Raw genomic sequence first — 23,486 nt, forward strand, 5'->3', positions numbered from 1 at the left:
CACATGGAATGCCGCAAGACATTGTGCATTTTATTGAATAAAGAATAAACCATGTGTAGCAGACTGAAGTTAGACATGATAAACACAATGCAAGAAAAAAACTGGGGTTGCCTATTCAGCCCATTGAGCCTGTCCTACTGATCAATAAGAAAACAGACACCTCCCCTGTCAAGCTGCCTAAGAATCCTGTATCATACAGGATTCAGTCAGATTCCCTTTTATTCTTCTGGGATGCATGTGTGGCTGGTCCATAAGACACTTTCTCATGTCAGGAATTAACCAAATCAACCAGTGTGTGTCCAATACCAAAGAATCTGGTGAATTTTGTTCACTCTACCTCTTAGGCAAGTGTATCTTTCCTTGGGTACGTAGACTGAAACTCCAAATGTGGTCAGATCAAAGCCATGCATAAATACAGCAACCTTTCCTTGCGTTTTTCTGAGAACCACAACGTAATAAAAAGTAATATATCACTGCTATCACTATTTGCTCACAATGTACCTTGATTTCAACTCTATGTGTTTCCTTCTGGAGGACACCAAATTCCTTTCATTACCAACATGCTTTGCTATTCATTGCAGAAAAGTGAGAAACCTTGCATTTCCTTCCATTTCACTTCACGCCCCATCTTCTGCTTCATTCTCTTTTATCCTATCTATAACCCCTTGTAAACTTTTCCTCAGCAATTACATTCACCTCAACCTTTGCTTCAGCAGCAAACTTGCACAAATTATTTTACCATCCTATAAACAATAGTAAAGGTGTAAACAACTGAAACCCAATTTTAATCCTTGTAGCAATCTAAAGTCAATCAGTACAACTTATTTATTCCCAGAATGCTTTTTTGTCCTTTGGTTAACCCTCCACTTATCATAAATCAATATTATTAGAAGCAAACACGAGGAAATCTGCAGATGCTGGAATTTCAAGCAACACACATAAAAGTTGCTGGTGAACGCAGCAGGCCAGGCAGTATCTCTAGGAAGAGGCACAGTCGACGTTTCGGGCCGAGACCCTTCGTCAGGACTAACTGAAAGAAGAGCTAGTATTAGAAGCAGTTATCTTAGTTAAAAAAAAAAGTACTACCACATCAACTGTCTTTTGAAAATCCATAAAATAGGATATCCAATTATCTATCTGCTCTGTGTGTTATCTTCAATAGCAAAGAAACAATCATAATTAAACATGTGTTAGCTCTTCTCTAGAAGAAACTTGCTGGAGATGAGGTACGGTGAACAAGAATAGAAGTATGTGCTGGAGTGAAGACATTGACTTGCTTAGCATCAGTCTGCACTGAGACTGGATCTGCTGTGGACCAATGGTTAAGATCACAACGCACATGCCATCATGTAGTATGCATAAAATGAAAATGATTTTTTAATGGATAAACATATGTGGAAAGATGCTCCATAGACCCCCTTGACTAAAAAACAGCAAGAATTTATTCTATCGAAAAAGTCCATGCATCTCTGCAGTTCTCTGACACCACTAATCTAGAACCAAGGTCACTCCCAGCTTTAATCATTAATCTGTGGTATGCAAGACATTGCCAGTAGGTGGCTGAAATCCTTATCATTGTCAACACTTTCAACTGAAGTATCCTAAAGAATGGACTTTACATTTAATGTGTGCAATAAAAAATGCCCTCTAACAGCTTACCTCTGGTATACAAGTCTTCTTACAGCAAAGGCAGATAAGAAAATTTGAATTACTGCTGATCTTGAGAACCACCTCTCAATGAAAGTAAATATTGCTGAAGAAATTTATCATTGCCCTCATCGAACTAGCATTGTCTTTTGCCATCTGATAGTGTCACAGCCAAAGTCAGAACTTTAAAGCTGATAGTGATCTTGCTCTCCTGGGTGCATCGGAGTCATGGACACCCATTGTAGACATTTTAGCAGAAGTGGAGGATTACTGTCAACACTATCTCTAGAAAATCCTCCAAATCCAATGATAGGATAAACAAACCAATATCAGTGTTGCTTCAAAACATCATCCCCAGTATGCAGGTAAGATATTGCGTTTGAATGAGTGGATGATTTAAAAAATTTATCATAGAGTGTTCCACATATACAGCACATCTCAATGGAGGATGTGCATTGAGATTACGAGAGAAAGAGCACAGATGTCTGAGAGCAGAGAGGATAGAGGTTTTGGATCTACAACATACTTCATTTAAAAAAACTACAGGTTGTCAGTGATGTTGCTCGTGATAAGTCAGAGGTTAACACATTAGGGGATTGCCAACAGAGTGTGACAGGGAAAGTTTCACAGGAAATAAAAGTGGTGTTTACAGGATGTTCACATTATATGCAAGACTCTAATCGATGGATGATGGACTATAAAATAACAGGGCTGAAAATGTAGCTAACATTTTGTTTTAATAGTATATATTCTGATTGCAGTATTCGAAAATTTATTCTACAGTAATCACTTATTCAGTGGCAGATGTCTCAAAACATTATGCCAACCATGGATGCTCATGTAGGTTAATATACCATGGTATTGTGTCAAAATCAAGAGCTTATTTTACGGCAGGATCGTAGATTTGAACAAAGCATTCCTATCAGTAATTTTATCTTCTGCGATTCCTTTTAGGAATACTGCTTTCAAACACATTCCCAATTTGAATGTGTCGGCTATATCTAGATCCTTTATTATCAGTAGATAATTTTCAACGAACAATGTGCTTTTAAAACTATACAATACCCATTCTGTTTGTGAGAAATTAATAATATAGCCATTTCACAATGTTTGATTTGTATTTTAGACATTACTAAAATTTTACCTTCTGATATAATTATTAATTCTTTTCAAATGAAACCAATTATGCTCCCATTTTTTGCAAAGATTCTGTGAAAAGATTGTTTTATATTACCTGTGTTTATAAACTTATTTTGTCAGGTTATTTGAAATGTTGCCACTATTGAAATAAATAATGTTAAGGTTTGAATTGGTTAAGGTTTCTTTTGTATTTTGATGTGTGGTTTCAGTTACGGATCAGTCACGTAATGGCACACCAAAAAAAATCTTCACACTGCTCATTCAAAACATAATAGTGACATTAATTTAACTTACCATGGAAAATAGAGCATAATTAAGAACATCATGATTTATGACTTGAGCTCCATCACAGCCACATACAATATATATCCAAGTTATACAGACAAGGTTGTTATGCCCGGGGGGGGTTGGTAATGGGGACAAGTTCCCACTACTTATTAAATGCTCCCAGTGGCCTGTGCCTCAAATAGCCTCTGACAACCAAGTCCATTTCCTGGCCTTCACGTGTGGCTTAGTTACTAAGCCTGGCAGAACCGTATCTACTGACAGGAGAAAGGACAAAGGTGAGTTACTGGCACCTTAAAACCAGTCACTTTGGGCAGATGGGGCTTGTCAGCCGTGGCTGGCAACTCATCTAGGAGAAGGAAAACTCTGATCTCAAACCTCTGCTGCTTTGAGGCTACACCCACTCTTGGGGAAGGCTTTGAGAGAAAACCTCGAGGGAAAAATCCACAGCTGGCAGTTTTACATTGAGTTCAATGTTGACTGCCAACTCCTGCAACACTGCTGGTACCAAACGGTCTCAGTCTATGCCGTTCCTTTGGGTTTATTAGATGTGTGGAGAGGGGGAGCTAACTACATGGGCAACAGCTTACTCTTCATATTGTACTGCTCAGGCTTGCATATCTAGACAGCTAGGACACAATATCCATGGTCAACTCTGACATACTCCTCACAAACAAAGAATATCCCAAATTTTAAGTTCTCAGCTGAAAGAGTACCTGTAAAACTAGATGTATCCTTAACGTCTTCCCTCATCAGTCCTAACAATAGGGAAATTAGCAAAAAAGCAGCATGTGGAATAGTGTTGGGAAATGTATGATAATGCATTTTGATAAAAGGAACAACAGTGCAGACCATTATCTAAATGGGGAGAAAATTCAAACATCAGAGGTGCAAAGGAACTTAGGAGTCCTCATGCAAGACTCCCAGACAGCTAATTCACAGGATGTATCTGTGGTAAAGAAGGCAAATGCAATGTTGGCATTTACTTCAAGGGGAATAAAACTTAAAAACAAGGAGATAGTGCTGAAGCTTTATAAGACACTGGTCAGGCTGCACTTGAAGTGTTGTCAACAGTTTAAAGCCCCATATCTCAGAAAGAACGTATTGCCATAGGAGAGAGTCCAGAGGAGGTTCACGAGGATGATTCGGAATGAAGGGGTTAATATATGAGGAGCGTATGGCAGCTTTAGGCTTGTACTCACTGGAATTTAGAAGAATGTGTGGTGGGATCTCATTGAAGCCTACTGAATGTTGAAAGGACTAGATAAGGTGGATGTGGACAGTGTGTTTCCTCTGGTGGGGCTATCCAGAACTAGAGGGCACAACCTCAAAATTGAGGCGCAACCTTTTAGAACATAAGTAAAGGCTGATTTATACTTGTGCGTCAAATCGTCGCCGTAGGTACGGCGTAGCCGAGAACCCTACGCAGTGCCTACGCGGATCCCTATGCCGTAGCCTGACGCGCACCTCTCCCAAAATGTAACTACGCGTCGCGGCAACGCAGACCGCAACAACTGTGATTGGTCCGCTTGGTAGCATCGCATTTCTTCCTACGCTGCAATAGCTTCCCATTGGGCGACTGAAGGGCAGAGAAGGAACCCCAGCTGCAATACTTTCCATAAAGCTTTACAGACCTCCAAAATTATGGAGGACACATTTCGCTTTTACGAAAAAAGATGCTCGCTTTAAACTTGTTTACCCCGAGAAAGCCTACCATGACCATGAAGTCTTGCACGGGCAAGTGTGTGCGCATGCACGACGTGCGAATGCGTGACGTGAATGTGCCCGAATTACAGAGCGACGCAGACACACCAACACACAAGTATAAATGCTCACAACGGCGTTGCCCACTTGCACAGGCTATGGTGCAAGCTTGACGCACAAGTATAAATCAGCCTTAAGGAGGAATTTTTCTTTTAGCCAGCAAGTAGTAAATCTGTAGAATGCTCTGCCACGGACTTCGGTGGAGGCCTAGTCTGTGGGTACATTCAAAGTGGAAGTGATAGATTCTCGACTGGTCACAGCATCAAGGGATATGGTGAGAGGGCGGTTGAATGGGATCAGAGATCAGCCATGATGAAATGGAGCAGACTCAATGGGCCCAATTCTGCTCCTATGTCTTATGGTTCCAGCATCTTAAGGTATCTTGAGAATCCTTGCTAAATATCATCTATATAAATACTAGATGAATTTCAGTTACAATTCCTTCATCAAATGTCTTTGACTACTCTTGTTGTGTCCACACAAAAAATGGAAGTTAATGACTTCAAACTGCCAGTGAAGAGTTTTTGAGGAAAATGTTATTTTTTGGGAAACTCTGAGGTCAACTACATACAGCAAGCTCCTACAAACAGAAACATAATAAAAATAAACTGGTAATATATCTTGAAAAAAACTGGGATAATATTGAGCAGGACCCTGGAAATAACCATCCTATTCTTCAACACAGGCTTAATCACCAGGAAGCATATGGGGCCTTGGTTTAACACTGATCCAGTAAATGACAGCTCGGAGAGTGCAGCACTCTCCCTGTACTACAATGAAGCATCACCCTGCAGCTATGTGCTCAGACTGATCGAGCAAGGCTAGAAGCCACGGCTTGCTGAATCATAAACTAGAATGTTACCAGCTGAGCAACAACTTACAACACCTGGACAAGAAGCATGGCCTCTACTGCTGAAAAAAATTACGAAAATACAAAATTTCTAATAAAATTACTTGCACTCCACATACAAATCCATCCCTACTTAAAGAAACACAATTAAACTGTTGTCATTGGCACTTTGTAAAACTTTAATAGAAAAGCTTTTATCTAATAAATCTATTTCTTTGATTTATTTCACTTTGCACCATGTTTATAATAACTAAAAAAAATTATACCTCTGCAGCACAATGAAGGATGTAGGTGATTTTATAAAGGATAGATTGAAAAGGTAGCGTGTTATCACCCTAATACAGTATAAGTTGTACTACACTGTCAATACAAATGATTGGCAATACATGAAATTTCTTACACTAATCAGACTGTCAAGATGGAAATACAGTATCAACAGCTTCATTTTCAGAATCAAAGAAGAAGAAAAAGGAAGTAAAAAAAAAGACCAAGATTTTTCTTTCAAATCCAAGTGCCACAGTAGTTTAATGTGTCATCTGAAAAGGTTAACTTCAAAAAGGCAAATAAAAATCCTTTGTTTTGCACATCCTCAGTATGCCTCAAAGCAAATGTACCTCTGTAGTGTCATTAGTTTTGTAATATTGGAAATATTAATGAACTGATCGCTGAAATCACCACAGCAGCTACGATTTTCTCCTCTCTGCCTTAGAAATAATGAAACAATTACTATTGCATAATTTATTATACTGAATGATTAAGGCCTCAGAATATTCTGTAGAATATCAACTTTCAACAATACTTAATAATACAAAGGCAAAACAAAATAACCAACCTGCCCCAAAAATCTAATGCAAACAGAAAAGGGGTGATGTTTTGGTTAGGAATCGTTTCTCATTTGTCCTGAAATGGACACTGTGTAATACTTTCCTTCTATACTAGAAGATACAAGGGAATTGATTTAACATTTCACTGGAAAGTCTGCTGTCTGGGAATGAAATTTGGTCTCCCTCCTGTTCTAAGTTGGGAACTGTCTCAAGGGTTCAGCTGTTTAGCCACAGAAACTTCAATGGAAACATTATTGACATACTGTACATTTCTAGAATCCAAGACAAATTACTATCAAAATGACAGGAATCAACACACACAACATCAAACTGGTTTGAAGAACACAACCCAATAGGTAGCGTTCATATTGGAGCTAATTCTTCTGATACCATTGATTCAATGGTCATTCTTCATTCATGAGCTTAGATACTGACAGCAAATACTTCTGTGGTAAGGATGGAAGGGGAATCATAGTCAAACAAAATACATTCTCATCTAAAATCTATGTGGAAAATTTTCACTTCAGATGTCCCTGGATAACAATTAGGGGGAAAAAGTCTTGAGGGTATTGGAGCAGAGCATCATGTACTCACAGATTAACACTCACCCAATGATCAGAGTAACAACCATGACTTATGTGTAGCTGATTCTTCAATAATTACCACCAACCACCCCCACCCCTTGGGATGTTGAACAGGAATAGCTGATGATGGCAATGCCACTTAATATCACAAAGAAATGATTATTTCTCTCGTGGCATTGACTGGTTGCTGAATGGCATGAACATTACGTCCACTTACAAGTCAGTCTGAATGTCTAGGATTGTCTGAGAAACTGAACAGATTTATCTTCATCACAGCTGGCATGTTGCCAGCTCTTGCAGTCTTTGTGTTCAATGAACTCAGCTACTTGATGTCACTTGGTGTGAACTTAATTGACTTCTGACTACGAATTACAATAGAGCGAATCTTAGGTGGATATAAAGAAGAAAATTGCTCTTGGCCATTCTGGCTCAATGTGGTTTCGAATGCTTTAGCATTGCGGCTTGCACTAACTGAAACAGTTTGGTTTTCTCGACATCTAATAGCTTTGCGGTCACTTTTACTGATATTAATGTTATATTTCCAGACCTGAACTTAAAATTCTCAAAATGCCATGGAGTAAACTCAATTCCCATTCCCTGGATTATTAGTTTAATAACCAAATATTTACAACATTAAAATCAAATTGGTACATAATAGTGTAGTAACTTGGTTGTATCACCAAACATATTGTCTGTGAAAGAACTTACATTATTATAGTATTTTCAGAGACAATTATAGATGCTTAAATTACTTTGGTAGCTTCCATGTACCAGAGCATTGCAAAAAATGCAATTTTTGGCAATCTGATAAATCTCAAAAAATAGATCCCACTTTTGATAAAGTCTGGCAATTTTGTTTTTGACAAGTCAAGCAAAAAGTTTGATAAAGTTGCAATTTTAACAATACACCCTGAAAAAAAACATGTTCAGTTTGGACTTCTGATTTAAACCCTGCTATACACTGGGTAACACGGTATTCAAAAGAACTGTAAGTCAGATTTCTGAAGCAAAAGGCTTGAAAACTACTTGGCTCTACTCCTGCTCCACTGCAATTTGAAGCCTTTATTAACATTCTTAATAGTTACTTCTTCAGCCTTACCCTTATTCTTTAGTCAAATACTTCAAATATTCCATGTAGCAAGTGCTGCAGAAAAGCAAGTTTTTGCTGTAAATAACAAAAAAAATCCATAATACATAACCTTTTAATTTCTTGTATAATCTTGAAAATGATTTAATCTCAATTGCATTATTTTAATATCGAGAAGTGTGATTTTGATTTATTGATAAATGACCATAAGGAATCAACCATAAATATGCTATTAAAACATGGTTTTCAGAGGGGAAGTATTCTTTCTGCCAGAAGTTGTATGGGGACTGCCCCATGTCAGACTCTGAGAATCTGAGTATAATGCATAGTCCAGACATCTTGACCATTGAGCTTTTTATGTAATATTCTGTCAATGATTGTGTTAACCTCAGTTACTGCTCAATCTACCACATTCACAATACTCAACTACCAATAAATTAGTTGAATCAAAGTTAAATTCTACCATTCACATACCTCACCACCCTTTCACACACTTACAACTGATACAGAATTTAAGCACAATCCCAGTTGAAATGATGGTGGACACATCTTCCACCACTGAACAGAGTTACAAGTATGTTGCTTAGATTGAAGAGCATGCTTTATGAAAATAGGTTGAGTGAACTTAGCCTTTACTCCTTGGAGTGACAGAGAATGAGAGGTGACCTGACAGAGGTGGATAAGATGATGAGAGGCATTGATCATGTGGATAGCTAGAGGCTTTTTCTCAGGGCTGAAATGGCTAACATGAGGGGACATAGTTTTAAGGTGCTTGGACGTTGGTATAAGGGGTATGTCAGAGGTAAATTTTTCACACAGAGAGTGCTGGGTGTGTGGAATGCATTGCCAGCGAAGTTAGTACAGGCAGATTCAATAGGGTCTTTAAACAAGACTCTTAGATAGGTACATGGAGCTTAGAAAAATAGAGGGCTATGCGGTGGGGAAATTCTAGGCAGCTTCTAGAGAAGGTTCCATGGTTGGCATAACATTGTGGGCCAAAGGGCCTGTAATGTGCTGTAGATTTTCTATGTTCTATGAAGACTTGAGGCCACAGTACACTCTTAGTAGTAAGATAGGGTGGCAAACAACTAGAGGCTCTGGAAATTATTAGAAAAAAAGTTCTCCACGTCCCACCTTTGATCTAGAAGATTGAATATATTGGTTCAGAGAGAGACAGTCCGCCTTTTCACACCTCAACTATGTCTCAAACATGCCCCAAATCCAGAGGCTATCTGTCATTCCCTCATTCTGCTGCAGTCTGCTGTTCCAGGTACATTGAAGAAGCCATTATAAAGCAAGGTTAACAACAAGGGCTTATGATCCCAGAAAATGAAATCATACCATATGTTTAGCTATTACATCCAAGAGTTACAAACACATTCGTACCTTCAATGTAACTTTTACTTTCTTACTGCTCCAGGGCAGTGTTACCCTATGACCAGGGCTGAAGGATAGGATGATGGTGGAAAGATCTGATGTCAGCAGATCCAGGCACTGTTGTCAATCCATTTCTAGTGAGATTGCTAGTGAACAGGTTCACCTCAAATTTCTCCTCATCTTTGTCCCAAATAGTGAGCCTCTTGTTCTAAAACCATGCAACAATGAACCCATGAGGTCAGCTTTTGTTGCCACACTTAATTATCCATGGGAATATGGTAAAGCACAGCTTTACTGAATTGCTTCAGACCATCCAAAGCACTACAACAGAGAGTTCCAAGATTTTAACCATACTGCACTGAATGAAAGGTGTTATATTTCTAAAGCAGCGTGATGTCTAACTTGAAATGGAATCTACAGCAATGGTATTTTCATTTCCCACACAGTAGGACTTGGGAACTGCTGTCCGAGGAAGTAGATGGGTACATCTTGCAGAAGGTTTTTACTCTTGCTCTGGTAATCTACTGGGAAGGGAAGGAAATCGATGTTTACAGCTTGAGTGCCAATCAAGGAGTTTGCTCTCTTCTGAATGTTGATAACGTTCACACATGTCATTGCCACTTCAGCCATTCTGACAAACAGGGCGGAGGGGGGAAATCCTTCCCGACTTCTGCCTTGAAGATGACGGCAACACTTCGTAGATTCACAAGGTGAGGGTCAATGAGGACAATAACTAGCCCCTGACCAGTTCATAACCACATTATGTGGCTGACCCCGTTACGCTCCTGATCAACACTGAGTCGAAGGACATTGATGGAAGGCATTTTACTTTTAACAGAGGTTAAATTTGATGGACGGTCTTGGCCTGAAACATTGACTGTTTATTTCCATTCATAGATGCTGCCTGAGCTGCTGAGCTCCTCCAGCACATTGTGTGTGTTGTGTTGTCCTAGATTTTCAGCATCTGCAATACCTTGAGTCTGTTGTTCATTTCAGCACTTGCAGTGGAATGGCTCTCAATAATTTATACTTTATCGTCGCCAAACAATTGATACTAGAACGTAAAATCATCACAGCGATATTTGATTCTGCGCTTCCCACTCCCTGGATTACAAATATTGAATATTAAAAATAGTAAAATTAGTAAATATTAAAAATTTAAATTATAAATCATAAACAGAAAATAGAAAAATAGAAAGTAAGGTAGTGCAAAAAAAACCAAGAGGCAGGTCCGGATATTTGGAGGGTATGGCCCAGATCTAGATCAGTTCAGCAGTCTTATCACAGTTGGAAGGAAGCTGTTCCCAAATCTGGCTGTACAAGTGTTCAAGCTCCTGAGCCTTCTCCTGGAGGGAAGAGGGACGAAAAGTGAGTTGGCTGGGTGGGTTGTGTCCTTGATTATCCTGGCAGCACTGTTCCGACAGCGTGCGGTGTAAAGTGAGTCCAAGGACGGAAGATTGGTTTGTGTGATGTGATGCGCCGTGTTCACGATCTTCTGCAGCTTCTTCCGGTCTTGGACAGGACAACTTCCATACCAGGTTGTGATGCACCCTAGAAGAATGCTTTCTACGGTGCATCTATAAAAATTAGTGAGGGTTTTAGGGGACAGGCCAAATTTCTTTAGTTTTCTCAGGAAGTAAAGGCGCTGGTGGGCCTTCTTGGCAGTGAACTCTGCTTGGTTGGACCAAATCAGGTCATTTGTGATATTAACCCCGAGGAACTTAAAGCTTTTGACCTGTTCCTCCTGCGCACCACCAATGTAAATTGGGTCGTGCGGTCCGCTACTCCTTCTGAAGTCAACAACCAATTCCTTCGTCTTGCTGACGTTGAGGGATAGGTTATTGTCTTCACACCATGCCACCAGGTTCTCAATTTCCTCTCTGTACTCAAACTCATCATTACCCGAGATACGGCCTACAATTGTTGTGTCACCAGCAAACTTATATATCGAGTTTGATGGAAACTTGGCTACACAATCATGGGTGTACAGTGAGTACAGCAGGGGGCTGAGTACACAGCCTTGTGGGGCACCGGTGCTAAGAGAGATTGTAGAGGAGAGCTTGTCCCCTGTTTTTACAGTCTGGGTCCTGTCTGTGAGGAAGTTGAAGATCCAGCTGCAGATCTGAGTACTAAGACCCAGGTTCCGGAGCTTAGGAATCAGTTTTTTTGGAATGATGATATTAAAGGCAGAGCTGTAATCAATGAAAAGGAGCCTTACGTGTGCGTCTTTATTCTCCAGGTGTTCTAAGGAGGAACGTAGGGCCAGAGAGATGGCATCTGCCGTTGTCCTGTTGCTCCGGTAGGCGAATTGCAAAGCGTCAAGGTTGACCGGTAGATTACTACTTATCCACTTATGCTTGAATACTGTTCAAGTCTTGCAGAAAAATCAACTTTCAATTGAATAATACTGGAAAATAAAATGGCATTATGCAATTGAATTTCCAGACAGTTGTTGTTCTTATCATTAGGCTGGATCTCTAGATCACAAGTCTAGTCCCACAAGTCCTAAGCTATTTAAAAACTGTGCCATAAAATTGATGCAATGTTCTCAAATGTGCACCTGAGCTGCTGTTAGGTCTGCCAGTGCCAAAAGCTATTTGATTGTTTTGTTAGTGTTACCATTAATTTCATTCTCACTTAGTTCTGCTAGTATCTCAAGTGCAAAAAGAAACTACAGATGCTGGAAATCTGAATTCAGAACAGAAAAGTGTTGGAAATACTTTGCAGGTTATGGAGTGCAGGCACGTGGCCAAGTGGTTCGACTGGTGATCTGAAGGTCGAGTTCGAGCCCCAGCCAAGGCAGCGTGTTGTGTCCTTGAGTAAGGCACTTAACTACACAGTGCTCTGCGACGACACTACTGCCAAGCTGTATCAGCCCTTGCCCTTCCCTTGGACAACATCGGTGTCATGGAGAGGGGAGACTTGAAGCATGGGTAACTGCCAGTCTTCCAAACAACCTTGCCCAGGCCTGTGCCCTGGAGAGTGAAGACTTTCCAGGTGCAGATCCATGGTTTTGCAAGACTAACGGATGCCTTATGTATTATGGAGTATAGCAGGGAGATAGACGTGGAGTTAACACCTCAGATGGTTGAAGATTTGATCATTTGAAATGTTATGAAACAGTAACCATGTCTCTCTCTTCATGAATGTTGAATAATTTGCTGAGTATCACTAGCATGTTTTTTATTTATTTGTATCATCTTAATTCTTTCCCCAAAAATCAACACTGAGTAGTGACAGAGCAGGAGGATATAGGTTGCATGCAAACTATTAACAGGACAATTATTGAAACCTTCATCAAGTAAAACAAAAACATGCTTTACAAATGGCTGATTGAAAATTTATACCACTAGAGGCTTAAATCATCAAAGACACTTTCTGGGGCAGTTGACCACAAATTTTAGATATTTAAATCCAACAGCATGCATTTGTAATTGCATCCTTACATATTAATAGATTTAGTAAAGGACTGTGATCGGTTTAACAATGTTAGTGAAATTTACAGTAAGTCTGAGAACTTCAATTGGTGCATTTGCAATTTTGTATCTCATTGTTAATGAGCGAGAGAGAGTGCACCAAGGGACCCAAGAGACCTATAGAAAGTGGTGAAAAACTGTCCACAGGAGGTATGCCCTTTGAGTGACTGGAAGAGACTCCTTAGGTCCACAGCCATACATCTGCGGCAGGAGTTTGACAGGAAAGTCTGTACAAGGACAGGCATAGTGCAGGCAACTGTAAACTCTTCCTGCTGCTTTAAGCTGAAAGATGAAGACGATAGTGGGGGAAGAATCTCCCTTCATTGAAATGAGAAAAGCTTTTGAATAGATACTGGAATTCTGAAATAAAACAGAAAATGCTAAGAAACACTCAGCGGGTCAGGCGGTATCTGTGGGAGAAAGTGTCTAGATTCCAAGCCCTTTAATCATCTCTTTTTTTATCATGGAGTTTCAGTGACTTTCCTGTCCAGTCACGAACTGTAAACCTTGAGGTGCAACAGCATCAGATAATCTTAAAGGTGAGAGTAACCTTGATCTCGAATTCCATAAGCAAAACATTCCAGCTATTGTATATGTGTAAGGCTGCCAGAGATGAAGGATGTCAGAGAGGACAAAAACTGTACCATATAGCCTACAGTACAATAAGGCACTACTTTATGTTTTAGTAACACGTTGTTGAATGCGCTATTAGGCACATATTGAGCATGCGCTATTTGGCGTGTATTGATCTGTACGTGTGTGCTGAGTTCGGTTTCTGCTAGTAAAGAACCATGAACCTTAGCTCCCGTCTCCAGCGTTTTTATTAATAGCATTGTTGTGTAACCAAGCCACATACACAACAAAAACAAAACTATTTAAATTTCCAGTCTGTTCGAAGTCAAGCCAATGTATATGGGGCCATTCTTATGTATTGATCAGAGAAATAACGAGGCTCGTAACTTGGAAATTGAAGGTCATCCTGTGTCAGTCTGTGAAGAATTAGTGTCCAATCAAGTGTCTTTGGGAACTTGGAGAGAGAGAAAAACAAACAAGTAACAAAAAAATCATGAGGTGGTTTGTAAAATGCATTCTGGACTGTTCCCAATAGTAGCTGCTAGCTCACTGCTGAAATGAACTATGGAATGCTAGTTCAAACCTTAAAAGATACTCTCTCTATGATGGCCACAGAACACTTGCTGAAAAGGCTCCATGGAGGGGGAGGAGCGAACATCCTGAAGGGTTAGGTAAAGGAGCAAATACCTATCAGCCTCATCACCACCTCTAACACTCAATGATCATGTGCATTGATCTGATTCTCATCCTGCTCGAGGCTCCACACCAACATAATATCAGGACTCATCAATTTGACAGAGATCTCAGTACTGATTTCTGCAGTGAGTTCTATTGAAAGAGAGGAATAAATAGTGGAAAACCAGTATTGCTACATCAAAAATGCTGAGCAATAAAAACTGAGAGCAATCAATCAACCGGGGGTGGGGGGGGGGACATTTAATTAGCATCTCTTTGCCAATCTGTTATAGGTTTTCTCTTTGCTTTATTCAGAGTGAAAAGTGTAGGTCGCATGTTGTACTCATAAAATCCTGATCGGATATTTCAGAAATAATCATCACACAAAAGGTCTTAGATGCAAGTCAACTTCAGACTAGCATGGATCATAAACAGAAGAAAAAGGCCCAACTTCTTGATGAGTACGATTTCAAATTCTGTTCCCAGATCAACAGATATTAGAGCTTAGGAGAGATCAAACAGATTTAATATTGCAAACCAACTTATTTTTGTTGAAATAAAATTAATCAGCTAAAAGTACTCAGCAAATGTCGCGGTGTTTATTAATGTATCATTCTTCATAAATCTATTATAGTTGATCCTGACTAGCAGATTTTATCACAGTCTCCATTTTTCTTGGCGAATGTGGCAACTGTAGTCTCCTCCAATAATGAGGCAGGTGTAGAATAGTGTGTGTGGTAGCCTACTCTTGCCACCTCTTACACAAGGCCTCCAGGTGCAGCCAATCTGTGGTTTGGATATGGACCAAAACTACACTGGAATCTTCAAGGAAAATGCAACTATATTCTTGAATTTTTTTTCTGACTTCCTCATAATCTCTTCCAATGATAGAGCTTGTAATACAGTGCCTTTTCTAAGAGCCTGGTGTGTGTTCAGTGTATGAATGGCACAGTCTTCCCAATGTGGCCATATTATAAATAAGGCTTCAATACGGCTTGGTCTCAGAAATCATGCCAAAATTAGTCTCCTTTCCCTTCCAGTGATTTTAGAGGATTTCATGGTGATAGTACTGATATTTTTCCAGTTCCTCGAGATATCTACTAAGATAGCCCAGGTCTCAGAAAGACACAGGGGAGCAGTCATCAACATCGTAAATCTTTAAGGGATTTCATACACGATGTAGAAATGTCTTTATTTGGGAAAAAATATCAACAGCAGTCAAGATTCCTCCAATTTAAATTATACTTATTATAAATTTACATTGAGTGGTATAATCACACAAAAAGATTCAGGAACTCAAATCATACAGATGTGAACTATACCCTTTCTAGAGTAAAAAAAAATATGAACAAAGGCTATTAATATTAAAATTCTTCAGAAAGCACAATAAATCTATGCCTTCAGTGAGATACAGAATGTTGAGATGCTGTGGTAATTTTATACATTTTCAGAGATTGACTATAACTCAAAAGACAAAATCCACCAACAATAACTACACAATTTGAGTAATAACACCAATTTGATTGTAGTACAGGTTGACCACCAATTTTCTGGAAACTGATGGTTTTAATTTAGATGAAATTATGAGGCCAAGTATCGCTCACTTTTCATGAAACATTTGTTAGATGAGGTGAATGCTGGCAATTCTGTACAAATATTTATTAGAGAATTTAATATGAAGGGCATTCTTTGGTTCATTGCTCAAGGCTACGAGAAGGTAGAATTTTCAACACTAAAGAGTGGCTGGCATAAGCTATGGCCCGCCTTGATGTTTGCTAATGCACCTGAAGAAAAGCTTGCTGATGATTTTACCATATTTTGCGTACCAAACGAGAAAGAAGCTGTTCATGATTTGCTCCTGTATGCAATAAGTGTTACGGCAGCTGTTTTCAAAGATGTAGCAAATAGTCATAATGAAAAAAATCTATGTGAGCAGATGATTGTTGACGACAAAATGCCTGTTGTGTACCACCTTATGGACTCAGATATAACTGACAGTGTTCCGAATGCTGTAAAAAAACACTGCAAGTGATGAAGATGTCAGCGGTGATGATGAAATGGATGAAACTGAAAGATTTACTGTTTGCAAGTGAATCAAGTTGTTGGGTGACTTAATCAAAGGGTTAGAGAAATGTACTTCTGTCATGGAACAAGAGCTAATGAATTTGTATTTGATGCAAGAAAAAATACACAGGGAGAGATCGAAATACATGAAACAACTTTGCCTGGATGAAATGTTTATAAAGATAACCAAGAAGCAATGTTCTTTGTAAGCACAATAATTAATAAATTTACATTTAATTTTTGTTTAATTAATAATCCTTGATAAGTTTCTACAGTGTACTTTTGCCATTATTACTGCATAACCTCCTTTAATCCGGCAAAAACGTTAATCTAGCATGACTAGGGAACCGAGGGTACCGGGAAATTGGTGGTCAACTTGCATCTCATATGCAAGTTACCTTTTTAAAAATATGTAAAACACTTTTGGAAATCCTTAAACTTTGTTGAAATGTCTTAACTTCAGAAATGTATACAGCATTTACAAACAAATTCCTCATCCATATAGTCAATTTAATGCGTTGAGGATATGCTTCATACTTTTATTTGTGAGGAACCATAACAAATACATAATCATATTCCAAACTCTGCCTTACACAAGCAAAAAAATGGAATGGGTTGATGATGACACATTGTTTAAAGTAAATTCTCTTTTCAAAACAAAATCAGCTTCAACCATCTATTGGCTACAAAATCCACATAGATGGCAGCAATATTATTGCCTTGCTATTTCAGGTAGATTTCCTGACTGGGCATAATGCCAGCAAGGGTAGACCACCCCTCGTTGTCACTTTTATAATGTGGCGCTTGCACCAACTGCTGCTATTCTAGGCTTCAGGAAATACTCTAACCATTGGATGGGCTCCAGTGCTGTGCCGTAATGAGTTGCAGATTTGAGCACTTTGGTGTGCATATGCAGGGACAATGCCATGGTGTGTACAGCACAGTAGTTCAAATGCTGCTTCCACAAATTAAAGGAAAAAAGACCTTGGCTCTCAACACAAAAAGCTTTAGACTCTGAAGAAAGCTAAGTATTCATCTCCCACCATGATCCACATTCAGACAGCTTTCAGAAAGAGAGAAAACACTACACCATTTGACCTTAGTAGAAAACCCCTCTCAACCACACAATAATTCAGTTTAAGTCATTATTAGGATGTGAAGGATCCTTTTTTTTAACATGCGGATTTCTATTCAGAAAAGGAGAATTAAGGAAATACAAATATATAGTGTCTCTGTTTTGAGTTCAGATTATTTCTTAAGCCCACTGATATTATACAGGAAATATTGAATATTATTTGCAAAGATCGTGTCATAATGTTTTCATTGTTCCTCATACACATTTTTCTGATACGACATCAGACAAATTTCACCCACTAAGAAAATTACATGAATGGAAGGCACTTTGAACAGAGAGCAGTTAGTTGTTCTGACGATTCTCATGTACACTAATCCAAAACATTAAATTTAGCTTCACATCCTGCTTCACAATTTGGTTTGATAGCTTTTTTTTCCACAAATGACAAAACCTCAGAGTACATAGTTCTGGCATTACCTCATACCTACATGTAATGTGTTGACTTCACTTGTTTAAACTACACGTTAAGAAGTTCATTGTGGAACCATGTGGACATAACATCTTCAACACAGCTGCACATTACATAAACCGCAATAGGTGGCAGCAGTCTTCCCATGATTCCAAACAGAGCCGAATATTAATTCCACAATTTTAATGCCCGTGCTTGTGGCAGTGTTACAAAATAAAACTATATTTTTCCACAGTATTACTGGACTATCAGCAAGGGTCCAGCGCTGTGGTTCCTAATTACCTTCTTCTTCACTCTTGATCCTGTGGCTCTCATAATTAGTTACCTGGGGCTGCAATCCAATTTGAAGTGATGACAAGAAAGTGATCCATGAAAAGTAATAAGTTAAATCCAATTTCAGTCTGCCTCTAATTAAATGCACATGGAACTAATGACTCAACCCTACCATTTCAGTGATAATGTTAATTAGCTAGGTGGGAGTCTCTTTTGCAGTATTCTATGTGTAAACCAAGTAATAGGGGGAAGGGATGCCCATAATTACACGTGACATTTTTTTTGGAACATTGTCAGCAATTTGCACATTAATGATTAGTCAAATATACTTAGTTTATCTTTTGTATCTCCTTCAAAAATGTTGTGTGCTGCACATCAGTTTGAAGAATTGATTTGCACTCTAGGCTATGTTTTGCATTCTAATATGAGAGCTAATAATATTTTGTACAATATCTGCCTTATAAAACCTACAAACATAGAATTTAAAATAATTTCTGTAAGCCCAGTTTAACTGAAAACTAACGATGGCTGGGGCAGAATGATACTTCAGACACCTAAAGCAAAAAACGATCAACAGCCAGGTGGCCCTAACTGGATAAACACTCAAGACCATTTTACAACAATTGGCTTAATTCATACTTCAGAATCAATTCCCCTACATCTTGCAGCAATTATCATCTTTGCTAGTTTAAAGACTATGAAATATTTGCAAGACAACAGAAAAGCGATTTCTACATGTCAGACAAGCTTTACTACACAGAATTAAATTCAGTGGGTCCAGTATGCTAACAATCTATGTGAATGCGTGTCCCACACACACGCTAATGTGGACACATAAACACACACACACAAATGAACACAGGCATGCATACACAGTCAAGTTTGAAATACATGAGATTGATAAAAAAGGTGTCTAAATAGAATTTTAATTGTCATTTAATTAATCATGGCAAAAGCAACCTAATTGCTCTTATGAAAGTCACTTTCCCATTTTTCTTGACAAGTCAGTGAAGTCGGACAACAGTCAGCAATGGAAGCCTGTTTTAATAGTCAGCTGAATTACTCATTTGATCAGGAATTGCTACAATATTAACCCTACTTCTGCAGTGACACTGGCACTTCGATTCTTCAAACTGAAAACAAGAAATCACCAGAAAATTCTTCCCTGATACATGTTAATCACTATCGGATTGTAAAGATCATTTTTAAGCCACTGCATCTAAAGTTAGAATTTAAAGAAAGTGTACTGAAGAGTTAATCCAGTGAGAATATTAAGGAGATCCTTAGCATGATTACAGTTCAATACTAGATTATCTGATCTCATCAATTAAACAATTAGTTTGAGGTGGAGCTATGGGAAGAATAGGATGACTATCATTGGCCACTGTGCTTTTGGGTTATTAATCAGAAAGTCGGTAAATTCCATGACTCATACACATATACTATGTCTGACGATGTTACTGGAGGTACCACACAGGGTATTCACCCATCTATCCATCTATTGGTTGAGATATTAAACTCAAACTCTGTCTTCTCCGGAACATAACTTGACACCGCTTCGAAGAAGAGCAGGAATTAGCCCTGGAGTTCAGGCCAATATTGATATCTCAACCAACATCGCTGAAACAGTCATTAGAAAATTATCACATTGCTATTTCTGAAAGACTGTTGTTCATGATGTCAGCTACATTTCCTATAGGACAACAGTAATATAGTAAATATTACAAGTTATACCCAATGAAGTATCCTTTTAATGTGCTTCATTGGTTGTAAAGTGTGTCGGGGCGTCCTGTAAGGGGTACAAAAGGCACGATTCAAACACTGTTTAAGGAAATGCAGAAAGCTTGTTTCTATTGTGTACAATTTTACTGTGTCATTAAAAAGGGAACAATGCACATTACTGAATAATATTAAATATTATCAATGAGAACAACATAACTCAGATCAATCATGTAATGGAGAGTGTATACATTTAAATATAAATGTTACAGATCTAAGTTAGCATCACAATGATGGAGAGGTACACTTAATTCAAATGACCTTATAAAATATTCATAATAACATTCAGTTTGATCATTAAGCTTTCATAAGAATCAACAGTTGACTAAATAATATTCCACTTGGAGGCTACTGTAGACCTCTTCAACAAAATACCTAGCTTGGCTATTAAAAAAATGATTAGTTTGGTCCTCATCAACATCCTGAAAGGTGTTATTTTTTTCATTTTCTTTGGGAATTTCCAAACACATTAGCATAACAAAACATGTCTCCAGACCCTAATGTCTGGCCTGGCGTAATAGTTCATTAAGTTATGACTACATTGTCATCCCATTAAATATGGTGCATGACAGTTAGGTCAAGTTGTATGTGGTTTCTATCCTAAAAAAAAGAACCAAGTACACACATCATGCATAATCTGTATAAAAAATACATTTACCTGTAGGGATGGTTGCTTGTCATTTCCCTTGGGAGACTTCAACCCACTAGCTTGCTGCTGTAGCAGAAGCTGCCTTGCAACTTGAAGAGCCTACATTAAAAAAGAATAACATTCACCTTTTAACCATAAATACACCCAATGGGACAGTTTACTACTCCATAATATAAAGAATATCAGCAAATGGTGTTGCATACCATTTGTTTTCCCATCAAAATCTACTAGTTAATATCCTTAAAACATTTAAGTAGGGAAATGAAATTTATTTCTATTGATGGTAGTGCCACATATAATTCTGCAGCATTAAATTCTGCAAGTCTCTTTAAATCTACTGTGGTTTTATTGAACATAAATGTGCATCAACAAAAAATTCTGCATTCCAATGTCTTTATACACAAAAAATTTAGACCCTTATTGATGGATAGTTGTCATTTGATATGAAAGTTTCAAAGGGAGCAATGCATTATGAAGAGCTGGCTAGCATGTGTCAGAACTGCTAAGCCAAAGATTCCCTTGTGGCTGTGAGTGGGAGAAAAATAAAATGGGACACTGCAAAATGTTCTACAAACCAATAGATAAAACAAAAAAAATGTGAAAGTTATCCTAGTACTATGGAAAGTAAGATGCAGATAAAATTATTGGTCAAATTATTAAATATGTATTCACAAATACATTGAACTCTAGGGAAATCAGAAGTAAATTTTTTAAAATTCTGACATAACATCAAAGTCAAATCATACCCCAGTCTGTTAGCTTTAAGAGAGTTCAGATGCACAAAATCATAGAACGTCTGCTGGGAAGTAAAACGGAGTTGTTTTATGCTCAAGCTACTCCCTTTTCCTTCTGATAAATAATCAAACAGAGACTGTCCAGATGAAACACAACCAGTAAGCCGGGAAATTTGATGGTCATCAGGACTATGAAGATACCAACAGAAAGCAACTCATAGTTCCCACAGTGACTTAGTTCCACACCTACATCAGCATAACATCTGAGTAAATAAATTCAGTCACTCTTTCCATTTCCCTCCCCCATGTGATTACTCCTGCTAGACAACAGTTCCGAACAGTTTCAAACATCAGATCACTTTAAGGCACAAAAGACAACTTTAAAGCAGCTGAATTTTATTTTGCATACGTGTTCTTGGTATGCTTTAACAACTGCCTATTATTTGTTACTACATATTATTTGACTCTAAAGAGACTTTTCCGTTATACACTCATGCCTTGTGTCCATATACATCACAAATTGATAAAATATAAACTAATCCTTCGTAACATTTTCCTTACTCCTCACCATGACCTAATTTACCAAAAATTTAAGGTTAAATTTTAACATTTGCATCTTTCAACAACTCCCTTATTCAACTCATCAGTATTGTTTCATTTGACAGATTTAATTCTGGATATGACACAAACAATTACAGAGAAAGTGGGGAAGTTTACCGAAAGAGCTTAGTGCCTCTAAATTTCCGTCGGCTTGCAGTTGTTCTTTGGCTGTTGCTGTAGAGCGGGGGTTGAAGAATGGTGTAAAGATGTTGAATAAACAGGAAATGCTGTGCAGCTGAAGCACACTGAAATGAAAATATACTGGAAAGCTGCCCTTTCTGGCCAGCTCAAAAGGCCTGTTTCCACAGTAGCAATACCCACATAACTAAATGAGAGAGAAATAAACAAAAAAGTACAATAGCCATCTTGACTTTGCTCTCAAATTTATCCTTGTTTCTATTCATGATAATGCTCCCTTCTATCAGGTGTGTGCCTCAATATCAACATCTTCCAGAACAGAAAACTACGCAAGGGAAGACAGCTTGTAAAAAGATGAGCTGCCACACAAACGTTTACAATAAAAATGGAACAAAATTCCTTTAGAAATCTTATTTCTGTTGTGGCAACTGCCTGCTGGCTCACAGGGACTGATTTGTTATTTTGCACAGTCTCAGCCTGTCTGTCATCCTGGGTGCTAATGCTCCAGTAAAATAACTCATTGGGAGCTGTCATGGGGATGTTTACACAAGACTGTTCCTTTCTTCATACAAGGAAATTTTTTTCTGGAATTCATCTTCTTTTGATCTTACATTCAAAGCAACACCACCATGATAGACATACAAGTCTTAAAGCAAATCCAGGCACCAGAGATAAACTACCAGAGGGTGACAGACAGCAGCAACTAAAGCTCACAAATGTGGGTAACAGCATGTTGTCTGAGTATGTATTATGACAAACCCAAGACATATTAGGTGGAGTTGATTGTTCATATATTAATGTTCAGAAAGGCAGGATCATATGACCAATATGCTGCTTAGAAAAGCACAAGGGAGCATAAGTCATAGTAACTACACCACAATATTACAAGTTCTTACTGTTTAAAACTGATCATCTACAGATAATGCATTCTGAAAACACTAAATTGAGATTTCAGTGCAATGGTGCCAAAATATAAATATTACTAAGGCAGTTAGGAACATAAGAAACAAAATCAGGAGTGAACCATGTGTCCTTCAATCCTGCTCTCCCCATTCAAGGAATTCCTTACAGATCTTTGTACCTCAGCACCACTTTTGTGTACTAATGCCATTTCACTTTATTCCACCATCATCTAAAAATCAATTTCAACCTCTGTCTTAAGTATATAGTCACAACCTGGATCCCTGGAATACAGAAATCTAAAAGTTCTCTGCCTTCCTCCCTCCATTCATCCCCTCCACCCACCGCTCCCCCCATCCCCCACCCTGGGTTCAGAGAAGATCTCATCTCAGTCCTGAGTTGCTGAACTCTTCTGCTGAGGCAGTGACTCCCAATTCGAAGATACTAAGCCAGGCAAATAATTATTCTGCATCTATCCTAATTTGTAAGAATTTCAGAGAGGTCCCCTCTCATTTTTTTCTAA

At 38.4% G+C, this 23,486-nt stretch overlaps 1 protein-coding gene across 13 annotated transcripts in view; it reads right to left on the minus strand.

The window, feature by feature from the left end:
* Positions 1-23,486, minus strand: part of foxp1b (forkhead box P1b) — a 559,907-nt gene that overhangs the window by 172,420 nt on the left and 364,001 nt on the right. For 11 of the 13 annotated variants that reach the window (XM_072280576.1, XM_072280573.1, XM_072280566.1 and 8 more), the window contains one exon: positions 20,601-20,690. In XM_072280576.1, the coding sequence (XP_072136677.1) occupies positions 20,601-20,690 (90 nt within the window). Of the gene's footprint in view, positions 1-20,600; positions 20,691-21,337; positions 21,354-22,042; positions 22,125-23,486 lie in introns of those variants that run through there. The other 2 variants (XM_072280577.1, XM_072280578.1) reach the window with 2 other exon arrangements.

This window comes from Mobula birostris, chromosome 16 (genome assembly GCF_030028105.1).
Source record: "Mobula birostris isolate sMobBir1 chromosome 16, sMobBir1.hap1, whole genome shotgun sequence".
NCBI lineage: Eukaryota > Metazoa > Chordata > Chondrichthyes > Myliobatiformes > Myliobatidae > Mobula > Mobula birostris.